We start from the raw sequence: 13,195 nt of genomic DNA, 5'->3' as shown, positions 1-13,195 counted from the left end.
TACATGTTCAGCAGTAATAATGGTATTATTTGGCAGTCTGATAGAGATAGGTTTGATTTTATGAAAGGTAACAAAGTTTCTTTTATCATGGGTCACATGGTCTGTGGCCCCGGTGTCAAGGATCCAAGAAGAGATACCTTGTTTGTCCTCTTTGCAATCTCTCTGCATCTGGTTGATCTTGTGAGTGGGTTCATCCACCTTCTCTATCCTTGCCCGGGAGTCTTCTTTACATACCTTAGAATGCGAATAAGAGCATTCCAATGGTCAACACATAGAGCCTGCATGAACTGACTNTTAACTTCTCACTTCTTTGATCTTATTCCAAATCTTTTTCGTCTTCTTTGGTTACCAATGACATGACTTTTTCTAATAATAGGATGTGACCGAAAGCATGAGCAAGAGTTGGATTCTGAAACTATCTACAAGAAGTTTATTCTTAGGGTTAGTTGGTCTTTTCTTCTTCATCTTTGTTTCGTTCACTCTATTTATGGACATAAATATGATGGTGATTGGGTGAATGGATCTTGGATTTTCAGGTTATGGCTGCAAGAGGTCCCAATGTACGCCTCAGAAAAGCTTTGAAAAAAAAAGAAGCAAGGTAGCGCATCCTTAAACCAAGAAACTAGTTTGTATCACCTTCATCAATGTGGAACTTGTAACTGGAAAACATTCTTTAATTAAAAAAAAGTTATTGTGGTAGTTTTTACCTGTTAAAAATCTATCATCTTTCATTATTATAGTTTTCCTTCATGATTGTTAAATGGTGTGGTTGTCAACGTATAGTTTTCCTTCTTTAATATCTTCAAGAACGTTTTCATCATTATGAGTGATGTTTGGTTACTTCTTTCAGCGCAAATTTGAAGTGCCCCCATACAGCTGCTGCAAAGTCAAGGGTGTCAAGGATGAACTTTATTTCGTCATCATCACTCAAGATGACCGACAAGAACGTCCAAGTTAAACCTCTTTCTAAGGTTGCAGCAACCCCTAAGGTGAGGCCATCTCCTCCGGTGGCCAAGGCCTTGACCACTCCAAGGAATAATCAAAAGAAGGTTTCCAATGTAGAACCGTTTAGAAGTGTTGAGAGCAAGAAAGTGTTAACCGTCGGTGTGCCTAAGAGCAGAGTGGTGTCTAAGGCTCCTGTTGTTCACTCGCCTAAGAAGGTCATAAAGATCAAGAGTTCTATGGAATTAAAAACACCAATGAGAGCACTGTGTTCAGCAATGAAAAAGCTTGAACTCAACGGAGTCAAGAAGTCTGAAGAAAAAGGAAGAAACTCTTTGCCAGTGACTGCCTCCAAAAAGCGAACGAGGGGAAGAGAAGTTAAGAGCCGTGTGTTTGATTCCTTGAGTTCTAATAACCGTAAGCAACCAGAAACTAACTCAATGTCAAGTTTGAAGGAGAAGAAAGGCACTCAGAAGCGACAGGTTGCTAAGCCTCATCAAAATGACTCTAATGATATGGAGATAGATGAGAAATCTAGATGTGGTTCTCTAGAAGGATGCCATGAATCAGGAACTTCAGCGAGTGGTGCTGAACTATCTCTTGGAGATGTAATTTCCCAAGAACCAACAAGAGGGGAGAGCTTAGTTATAGTTCAAGTTTTGTCAGAAGCTTCGGAATGTGACACTACCTCACTGTCAAATTCCAACAATAAAAAGATGACTGCAGAAAGGAGTGAAAATGAAGAGATGAGGAACTCGGTTTCTGCAAAGGGAAAAGTTTCCGAATCCACCATGAGAAAGGCTGAAGAAAAATCATTGGCTTGTTCTGATGACAAAGAAAATGCTTCAATGGTTCATGAAAATATGTAAGGAATTTGATTTCTCTCAAAAATGTTTGACTGTGCACTGTTTTCTTAAAATTGGTGTAATCAATGAATTCTTGGCGGCTGCAGAGAGATGAGTACCGATAACGACGTGCCCAAAAAGAAGGCTATTCTTGGGAGCAAGCATGAGGATGATTCGAGAAAAACACAAAAGGTCTGGTGGTCTTAGTTATAGATTAATGATTACTTTCAGTCCCACTTTATTGAATGATTTGACTGTGTATATAACGTTTGTGATTTTGACCTTAAAACAGAAATCTTCATCGACCACAACTGCTTGTCCTGTTGTGAAGTACAGAAAATTAAAGCCCACAAACCCTAAGCCTTTTAAGCTGAGAACTGATGTAAGTAAGGGAAGGGGATTGTGTTTAAGTTTATTTATTGTTAAAAAACAATTTATTTTAATCAAGTGTTATTATTTGATGCTGCAGGAAAGGGGAATTCTCAAAGAAGCAAACTTGGATAGAAAATTTCTCTCACCTTTAAAAGAAACCGCAGTTAAAGGTGGTGGGATGGCAATGGGGAAACATCAGATTGTAAACCGAGTGAGTTCAGTTCCAAAAAGTGAATCAGACACTGATTATTATAGCAGTTGTGATGAGAAATCACGCCCAAAAACGCAGGAAAATCAATCTGTAAGTTCATGCACAGAAGAACATGTTCACCTATAAATATTTTATAGCATAAACAGTGTTTTAGACAGTGACTGAAGACTTCCCAAAATGTTACGCAGGGTGGCATTCAAATAGACAACTCCCGCTCCAAGGTGCAACGTGAATTATCTGCTACAACACCTTATAAAAGTTGTCCTCGTACTAAACTTCAGAAACCCAATGATGTGAATGATAAATTCAAAAGAAAATCCGAAATGACGCAGCGTAAAGTTCTGAGGCCTCTGAGGTAAGTAATAGTCAGATTACTTTGATTACATGTTGTGTTTGTAGTAAGCAACTTTGATTACAATGGAAATGTCTATTGCAGTGCTTTAGCAAGGAAGAAAGAAAAGGCTGTCATTGCAACAAAACTCAGTGTTATTATCGAAAAGCCATCAGGTATTGTGAAGCCAAAGGCAGCAAAGCCACGTTCTTGGGATAGGAAGGCATTAACTGTTCCTATCGAACCAAAGTTTCACCGTCTACATGTGCCAAAGGATTGCATCAACAGGAAACACACTTGAGAAATTATTCATTGGGGACGGAATGGCGTTGTTCAATATCATCATTGAATTTTTAGTTATCGTGGAGAGAACTTTTTTTTGTTACCACAGCATTAAAATTTGTGGTAATTGTAAGTTCAGACACGATTCATTTGTACAATTCTTTTTTTTATTTTTATTTTTTGTAGACGTAGTTAACGTGGAGAGAACTTTTTTTTGTTACCACAACATTAAAATGTGGTAATTGCAAGTTCAGACACACGATTCATTTGTACTATTCCTTTTTATATTTTTATTTTTTTAGATAAGGTGGAGAGAACTTTTTTTTGTTACCACAGCATTAAAATGTGGTAATTGTAAGTTCAGACACACGATTCATTTGTACTGTTTGCTTAAGTTTTGATTTGTGAATAACATTAATTCTTTTTGGTGTCATTTCAATATAGAAAACCTCCTCAGTCAAATAGAAAACCCCGTGTGCAGTGGCATTGAACGTTTCAATATGTGCAAGAAAGCCACTCTAGACAATCCAGTCAGGTAACATACTCATAGATAAGCTCATTATTCCTCATTTCATATTTGAGGATATGTTGGAAACATGGTAATATTGTAAAGCATAGATTTCTAAACTAGTTCTAACAAGAGTTAAGGCCAAAAAGAGGGAGCAGAAGCTCTGAAACCAAACTAGTATTTAAAGAAGTCTTGTTATGATTATGGGAGGACAAGATGCAGAAAGGCATGCTGAGATAAGAAAACCACCGAGACACTAACCTGAGTTTCGATATCATTGGAGTTTAATCTCTTATTATAGGCATCAACGAAACATCCTCTCTCACTTTCAGGAATAAGATCTCTAAATGGCTCCCAAGCTGACATGAGACAAAATGCACCAATATCAACGACTTAAAACTTAAAAGTCAAGATTCTGATGAGCAGAAAGCCAGAAATCAAAATCAAGTCAAATATGAGATTATGCAAAGCTACAACGGAAAACATCAAATTATTAAAAGAATATAGAATAATACAAAACTGCCACATAATTTCATACATCAAATAAGTCAAACCTCCTCGAATCATTAAAAGGAAACCTTATTATGCATGGCAATTATTCAAACTTAATGCACCAGAAAATTAGATGAAAAGACAGCTCCATACCATCAGGATATATTGCAGCAGCTCATAAAACCAATCAATTTCTTTCTTCCTTAGGAGGAAAATTCCCCTGAGGATGATGCCAGTAACCTTGTAACAAAATGCTAATAAGGTATTTTAAAAAGTGAACAACATAGCATGGAATATGGAGTACACAATCTTGAGCAGTGCTGGAAAAATAATAGTAATAATAGAAGTATAACAATAATAATAGTAAAACAACCACATGGTTAATGCGCATAATTTAGCTTTCCCAAAGGATGTAACATGCTTAGATTCATCCAAGCACACATTCATGTGTAAAGATAGGTTTTAGCATTACAGTTCACACAGCTGCATTAATACTTAGAACCACTAAAAATGCTTATATTTGTTATCACTCATCAGCACATGTTAAAGAATCTCAACCACAAACAACCATAAAACACAAATGTAAATTAATCCTAAACTATACTCAAACTCACTTATATTCCTTCTACTCCAAAAATTTGAAAGCTAGGAGTCTAAACCAGTTTGAATACAAATATACTCCTTTGGAAATTCACTACTCAAAAACTCCCTATTTAGACCAAAAACATGCAAATACACTACAAAAAAAAGCCGTTATTCAGTGGAGGTTATTTTTCCATTTTACAGAGGTTTTTTCCCTCCGCAGCCCCGCAGTAAGAGTCGTAGCTATTAATTTGCAAGGATTTTTATAGTTATATTATAGAGGTTTTTTTGTGAAGGGTTTTAACCTCTTCTATTAGTGACTTATTTTATGGAGGTTTCAAGCCTCCTTTATTTATAATTTCCTACCTACATTCATAATTTCTTGATTTAATGAAGTTTGTTTTCTATAATAAGAAATAAATAAAATATATAAAATTGTAAAATACACAAAAAGTAATAAAAATTAATTTTATTAATAATTTAAGATAATGTAAATTCATTGACAATTACAATGTAAATATAAAAAAATACAAAATGTTTAAAGAACATTGCAAGATTGACTAAAAAATCTAGCATGATAAAATACAACTAGACCAATTGAAAACATATGAACTAATGCTGATGACTTAAACAAATTCACTACAAAACATCATCTTGCTTTAGTTTCTTGTTGAGTTTGTTGAGGTTTCTGATGCTTTTCCTTTTTGGTAGGTACTTCTGATAACAGTTGAAAAACTGTTATTTTCATGCTTAAAATTGACACAAAAAGCAACCTTTACACTTAGAAACTAGCTTGAAATCATGCTTTTATCCATATTTTCATAAATAAGAGAGCTGGACAGGTTTATGCTTGATTTCAGTGTTTTTGTGCAGGTTTTAAGGTGAATTTAGTGAAAGAAGTGAAGAAGGAGAGAGATGGAATCAGAAAAGTCAACCAGAAACCAGAAAAGTCAACCAGTCAACCAGTCAACCAAAAAGTCAATCAGTCAACCAGAATACGGAAAAAGTCAACCATACGAGTTTTGGGCCAGTTTTCTGCGATTTTATGATCTGTTTGGGCCTGGACCCGTTTTCTATTATTTTTATGTCCTATTTAAAGACCTAGATGTCTTAGGGTTGGTATCTTTGGCAGAAACGAAGCAAACACTCTCTCTTCCACCTCTTGGGGTAGATTGGGAGATGGTGACAGCTCTCCTCTTCTCTTTCTCGGGTTTTTCTATCTCTTTCATTCTTTCATTATTGTTCATCTAGGTTCACCATGAATATGGTGAACTAAACCTTGTATGTTTGTTGAGGAATCAATGTAATCTTTTAAAGCTCTCATATATGGAATTTGTGCTTGCATCTTAATCTAAGATTTATGCTTTCTTTCATCATTAGTTAGGGTTTTTCCTCTTTGCTTAATGCTTGCTTTGTTTAACTCATTCAATGCATGATTATTGATTTTGTCGATACGGGAACGTACGGGGAAGTCTAGATCCGGGGAATTTCTCCCAATAAGTATATTGGTTGCCTTAAGCTCCTGTGCTAAATAAACTAATTATTAGGAATGCTAGGAATCGTATGAACTCGTAATTAGGGAGAAGCCTTCTTGAAAGGTAATTTAGAGAGTGGCATTAACAATGATGAATTGAATGTTGAATTCCTAAAATATATGAGAGTGGATAAGATGAAATTGACCCCCAACAACATATTCATATATATATATATTTCATTGAAAGTGCTTGTCTTTTGCTTTTGCCATTGATCAAAACTCATGCATACATGTTTATTTTGTGTCTTGCATATTAAACATCCAAATATTTCGTTCTTAAGTCTTAGCTAATCAACGAACCACACAACTAAACTAGGCCGTGAGTCCTTTGGGAGAACGATACTTGGTCTTACCGAGTTTATTACTTGAAACGATTTGGTCATACTTGCCGATTGTTCAACAAGTTTGTGACATCATATTTTGGTGATCATAAATTTGTCCATCAACTTCCAACCGTGCTTGTGAACTCCACTAATTGTTTTTGGAAGCATATGCTAATACAAGCCTGTAATAAAGCCAACAAACAAGTAATAAAAACCACAATATTTACACAATGCCTCATACACTATGAAATAACACAAAAAATATGTGCAAGTTTGCAATAAAGCCAGTAAACATGTAACAAAAAGCCACAATAGTTACACAATGCTTCATAGACTATGAAATAAGCAAAAAATATGTGATTTATAACTGAGATAATAATTACTATAAAATTACCATTCCTTTAATTCATCAAAATAAGTGTAGCAGACGGACACTTGCTGCTTCTCTTAAGAGAGATTGTGGTATTTGAGGAGAAAGGTGATGAATGACATGGGTTCCAATGTCATGGTGAATGTTATTGATCCATCCATAGTCACGATCAATAGTTGTAAGGTCACTCATAAGGTAGCTCCACTCCTGTTAAACACTAAGAAGAAAGATTGATTTTAAGTCACTTTCAATTCCAAGTCATCACAAACATTGAAGAAACAAGTTGAAGAAGACTATACTATAACTCTATAAAGCTCAAGAGAAAGCAAGAATGGTAAATAAGTTGACTGCCCTAACAAAGTAGTTCGGATCAAACAATTAATAAATCACCTAGCTGCTCGATATAATCATAAACTACAAAATAAACAAGAGCAAACTTACGAAAGAAGTTATCAAACAGTTAGGTGATAGAGATATTACAGTGAAATTCTTCTCAATGTCATTAACATCATTCACCAATGATGCCTTTGGATCATCTAATGAGATTGCAACTATTTTCCAATCAAGTTCTCCTTCATCAATCATGTCTAATGCACCCAAGGGTTTGACCTTTAAAACCTCACATATTTTCCTCTCTCTTTCACCAATCTCAACTACGTCAACTGTAGAATTACAATGATTTCAGGCATATTGTGTTGTATTCATAATATAACATTATGGCAGAGAAAAAAATCTAGAATCTTTATTAATGGAATACCTAGGTCATAACAGCTAGCCCACATGGCAGAAAACTTATTTTTTGAACTTTACTTCCATTTCCTAGTTAAAAAGCGCATTATCTCATTATATAGTAATTCTTATTACATAACTACGCAGTAATTAGCTTCCATCATATTAAGCAAATATAAATCATGATGAATCCCCATAAAATATTACTATTTGGCTCTTACTCAACATTTCTTTCATAAAAGCAGATGAAATGTAGTAATATACTTAAGATTGAAACTGTAAAATAATTCTAGAGGGCTTGATTGATCCCTCTCACAATCTTCTATTTATAAGAATAAATTGATACACAAACATGATAAATAGGGTAACCCTAATATAATCATGATAAATAGGGTAACCCTAGACACAATATAATCATGATAAATAGGGTAATCCTAGACACAATATAATCATGATAAATAGGATAACCCTTGACACACTATAATGATGATAAAATAGGATAAATATCCTAACAAATATTAAGTAAACACATACAGATGTGTGAAACAGAATATCTCATTTAGCTAGTGAAGTATAAGAATATTCAAAACTATTCAACATAAGCCAAAATAAAGACTATCCTTAACAACTTACCAACCTATTGGATTGTGTGAAACGAAGTGGGTCACTAGGATACGACAATGTTGTTCTTTCTGGTGAGTTTCCTGTCTTTCGCTTATGGATTGGTGATTCCGGTTTTTCCCTTTCCCCACTTCGATCGCATTCACGAAAATTGCAAATTCATGTTGTCCTTCTCTACATTCTCGAATTGCAAGATTGACTAAAAAATCTAGCATGATAAAATACAACTAGACCAATTGAAAACATATGAATTAATGCTGATGACTTAAACAAATTCACTACAAAACATCATCTTGCTTTAGTTTCTTGTTGAGTTTGTTCAGGTTTCTGATGCTTTTCCTTTTTGGTAGGTACTTCCAACCGTGCTTTTGAACTCCACTAATTGTTTTTGGAAGCATATGCTAATACAAGCCTGTAATAAAGCCAACAAACAAGTAATAAAAACCACAATATTTACACAATGCCTCATACACTATGAAATAACACAAAAAATATGTGCAAGTCTGCAATAAAGCCAGTAAACATGTAACAAAAAGCCACAATAGTTACACAATGCTTCATAGACTATGAAATAAGCAAAAAATATGTGATTTATAACTGAGATAATAATTACTATAAAATTACCATTCCTTTAATTCATCAAAATAAGTGTAGCAGACGGACACTTGCTGCTTCTGTTAAGAGAGATTGTGGTATTTGAGGAGAAAGGTGATGAATGACATGGGTTCCAATGTCATGGTGAATGTTATTGATCCATCCATAGTCACGATCAATGGTGAATGTTACACAATGCTCGTGTATATATATATATATATATATATATATATATATATATATATATATAGAGTGAGAGAGAGAAAAAAAATAAATTTTAGATAATTATAAATTTAAACTAATTAATTTTTAAGTGATGAAAAAATAGATATTTTTGTTTAATAATTATGTATGATAAGTTCACAAATTTTAGCATTATATTAATTAGAAATCATGATTGATATATGACTTTTATAACTTAATTATAAACATTATATACAAACAATCATAATATACATTATTTTTTCCTTTTATGTATAAACATCTACCTACTATCTAGTTAATAACCATCAATATTATGTAGGAATTATTTTTATATTTATGAAGTAATGGATAAGATAAGGAAATATTTATGTTTGTCGTGACATAGAATTAATGGCCAAGCAATACTACATTTATTTTGAGTAAGATGAATGGTTGGCAGGAAAAATCTAGCCAAAATTATTATGACGTATATTTTGTAATTCCAATCATATTCACTAAGATTATGTTATATAGGAGATAAAATCCAAACACATGCCAGAAAGCTATTCCAAACAAAAGTGCCAAAAACTTGTAAATCTCTTTAGCAAGTGCACCAAATCGTTCAAGTAATAAACCATGGTAAGATCAGATATCGTTTTTCCAAGAGACTCGTAATACTAGAAAATTGTGCGATTAACAACTCATCTAGACTCAAGAGCAACTCATCATTTAAGAATATGTGCAAAAAGATAAATTCACAAGTAATTACAAGGTTGGACTTTGGTATTGAAGGCACTTGGAAATGGAAAAGATTAGAAATGGTATGAAATGACATTGTTAAGGTTAGTTTTCACCAATGCACTCTTGTGTATAACCAATTTCATCTCCTCTCCATCAATTTACTAAAGTCAATCCACTAAAACACTCTAGCCCTAATCCCTTAGGTGAAAGAGCCTAGGTTTTCCTTATCAAACTCCAATCCCTTGGACAATCTAACAAGAAAACCCGCATTAAGAACTAGGATCTAAGACAACATGTGAATCATATCCCATCCTTGGCTCAATGACCCACAAGGACTCTTGTTTCAGTTCAAGATTTCATATCCCATCCCTGGCTCAATGAAACCCCAAAATCAAGTCATGAACGTCCCCATTACATGCAAGCTTTAAGATCGAAAACAAGAATACTAGTAATAGATAGAAAAGGCATTTATAAATATGAAACAATCATTCATTACACAAGAGTTCATAGGCTACATCTAACCCTAACAAGATGAGTCTGGTTCTCCATTTCCATGGAGAACCCTAAAGCTTACAAACATGGAAGATGGAAGAAGAAGGAGATCCAAAGGAAGAGGAGAAGATGTTCCCACAAGCTCCTCGCGCCCTCCATGAGCTCCAGACGTGAAATCGCGCCTCCAAAGAACCAAAGACCCGTTTTCTTTCTGCCTCGTGAGTATATATACTGCCCGAATTCTCGCTTAAGCTAAATTATTCTCGCTTGAGCGAGAATTCTTCTTGGAGAAGATAGTCATTCTCGCTTAAGCTAAATTATTCTCGCTTAAGCGAAAATGACTGTTAAATCAATGACTTCCTGGATCACCGAGGCTCTTCAATGTAATGGAGGATCTTCCTAACATCAAAATAGATCAAAGAAAACAAGGGATTAGAGTAATATTTACGTAACATAGCCTAAAATATAGATAAATACTAAAACTAAATAAAAGAGAGGATTTAAGCAAGTAATAAGCAAAAAAAGAGTTGATTTTGCTTCTAAAATGATGCTTAGATAATGGTAAGAATTAGCATTATTAGTGTACATAGTTTTGTCTCTCTTCATTCCTTCCTAAACCAAAGTAAAATAATCTCATTATACTATCAATCATTAATAGTATATAAAAGGTTTAATCATTCACGAAGTCTCTATTTTCGCGTGGAATCTCAATTTAGTCCCGTTGTTTATGAAAATCTCAATTGGGTTCCAAATTTATGAAAATTGCAACAATTGGATCCTTCCCGTTTAATTGTCTCCAACGACGTTAGTGTGTGTTTGACATGGCACGCAATAGTCAGTTTCTTAACTGACATGGCTGACTGAAGTAGGGCAGCTCGTGGATATTATTATTCCAACCTTTTTCTACTGCAACCTAGTACCCTACCCTTCTAAAACCTAAATTACTTTATCTTACACATGAGGCCCACCCAATACTAAATAATCATTTCCTATTTCTCTTTTCAACAAAGAATTTTAGCATTCTAATACACTTACGGCCCTGCACCTCTCTCTAACTCTCCTTCTTTCTAATTAAATTTCTTTTTCTCTCCGAAAGCCAAACATATTCCTAGTACTTCTCTCACGTCTTGCTCCATTTAAACACAGACCCCTCCACACATTAATCCAATTTTGTTTTCTTCCCCAGGCAGACTGAACTGATCAATGTTATTTGAACCTGCAGAATCAGGCTTGATCAAGGAAGATGCTTGTTTCCCACTTGGGGTAGCCTCTGCTCCACGGTCTCTATCAGACACTTCAGCCTCTCCATTCTCCTACCGTGCCTTGGCAGCAGCTAATGCTGCACTGATAGCTTCAGCTTCTGTAGATGATGCTTGAACCAGATACTCCACACCTTTAGTAATTCGCCTGTTCAAAGTCCTTTAGATGAATGAAGCCAAACAAGTAACATTAAATACTTTGCCCAATAAAATGAAAACAGTTATTGTACCGAGGTCCCTGAAGCATGGCATTTTCAGTGCTGATATATGTATAAATGTCACCATTCATTGGGGGTGCAACAAGATTTCCCAAAACAATAGAACTATCAGTAACTGCCTCAGGAACTGCTTGCCTCGCCGGTTTTCAAAACCCCCTTCAACGGCTACTCCGTCAAGTTCAGCCCCTTCAATGAGAACCGCCTCGCCGTTGCCACCGCCCAGAACTTTGGTATCCTCGGCAACGGTCGCCTCCACGTCCTCATCCTCTCCCTAGACCCCTCCCTCCCTATCGCGAAGCTTGCCTCCTACGACACCGCCGATGGTGTCTACGACGTAGCCTGGTCGAAATCACACGACTCCATCGTCATCGCCGCCGTGGCCGACGGCTCCGTGAAGCTCTACGACCTGGCCCTACCCCCCACTTCCAACCCGATTCGCTCCTTCCTGGAACACACCCGTGAGGTCCACTCCGCCGACTACAACCCCATCCGTCGCGACTCTTTCCTCTCCTCCTCCTGGGATGACACCGTCAAGCTCTCGACCCTCGACTGCCCCACCAGCGTCCGCACCTTCAAGGAGCACGCCTATTGCGTCTACTCCGTCGTCTGGAACCCCGTCTACAAATGTCAGGAACAATAGGGTTCCGGTGAGTGTGCTTAATGGGCACGGATATGCCGTGAGGAAGGTGACGGTGTGCACACATTAATCCACGTCAATTAAAAAACTCGTGCCACGTCAGTTAAGAAACTGACTACAGTGTGCCACGTCAAACACACACTAACGCCGTTGGAGACAATTTAACGGAAAGGATCCAATTGTTGCAATTTTCATAAATTTGGGACCCAATTGAGATTTCCATAAACAACGGGACTAAATTGAGATTCCACGCGAAAATAAGTACTTCATGAATGATTAAACCTATATAAAACTACACATCCATTTTCTAAAGTAATTATATATATATTATTGAGAATGAAAAAAAAACTTTCGAGATGAAGAGGTGAAAATATGAAATTGTTATTGTTTTTCGTTAATTTAACTATAATCTAAAATAGTTTTTATTTTATCGTTGATCATTGCTCATTTCTTATTTTATCTTGTCAAACTCTATTTGTTTATCATATTTTGTTTCTCATAAATTTAACTCCAATTTAAAATACCTTTTGTTTAATATGCATAATCTAAATAGTTTGTTTTTTTTTTCTTATTATTCTAACTTCTATGTGTCTACTCCACTCACCCACCATTTCACTTTCTTAAAAAAAATCTATTATTTTAAACAAAATACACACCTCCTTCGTGTATAAAAGAAATTAGTTCATATATATTACTAGAAGAATATTGTTATCATTGGACAAACGTTGTTTCAACTGTCGCTAGTTAAGGTTTAAAGATTGAAAATAAAAAAAGTTTGAAGGATTAAAAGTGAAAATGTGAAGGCAGGTTAAAACACTTTTTTAATTTGATTAAAAAAAGTTAATGTAAAAATATTTATTTATGTCTCTTAGAAAAATAAAAGATGTAAAAATAACAATTTTTTTAAGTATGTTAGAAAAGCAACTATG

At 35.2% G+C, this 13,195-nt stretch overlaps 1 protein-coding gene across 1 annotated transcript; it reads left to right on the top strand.

Moving 5' to 3' along the window:
- Nucleotides 1-3: 3 nt before the first annotated feature.
- On the top strand, nucleotides 4-3,002 carry LOC148194394 (uncharacterized). The gene is made up of 9 exons (XM_088097215.1): nucleotides 4-184; nucleotides 377-441; nucleotides 537-598; nucleotides 851-1,807; nucleotides 1,895-1,979; nucleotides 2,080-2,169; nucleotides 2,257-2,460; nucleotides 2,559-2,725; nucleotides 2,807-3,002. The coding sequence occupies exons 1-9, from the start codon at nucleotides 4-6 to the stop codon at nucleotides 3,000-3,002; spliced, it is 2,007 nt and encodes a 668-aa protein (XP_087953341.1).
- Nucleotides 3,003-13,195: the final 10,193 nt, after the last annotated feature.

The sequence above is a fragment of the Vigna umbellata genome, chromosome 8 (assembly GCF_029865625.1).
Source record: "Vigna umbellata cultivar VRB3 chromosome 8, Vumbellata_1.0, whole genome shotgun sequence".
Classification (NCBI taxonomy): domain Eukaryota; kingdom Viridiplantae; phylum Streptophyta; class Magnoliopsida; order Fabales; family Fabaceae; genus Vigna; species Vigna umbellata.
This window is presented reverse-complemented; position numbering and strand designations above follow the sequence as displayed.

What these genes read in the sequence shown, in the direction of transcription:
- LOC148194394 (XM_088097215.1), top strand. Translation starts at nt 4, where the DNA reads ATGTTCAGCAGTAATAATGGTATTATTTGGCAGTCTGATAGAGATAGG. An exon ending in GCATCTGGTTGATCTTGTGA is followed by an intron (nt 185 to 376) that starts GTGGGTTCATCC and finishes TTCTAATAATAG; the next exon opens with GATGTGACCGAAAGCATGAG. An exon ending in ACAAGAAGTTTATTCTTAGG is followed by an intron (nt 442 to 536) that starts GTTAGTTGGTCT and finishes TTGGATTTTCAG; the next exon opens with GTTATGGCTGCAAGAGGTCC.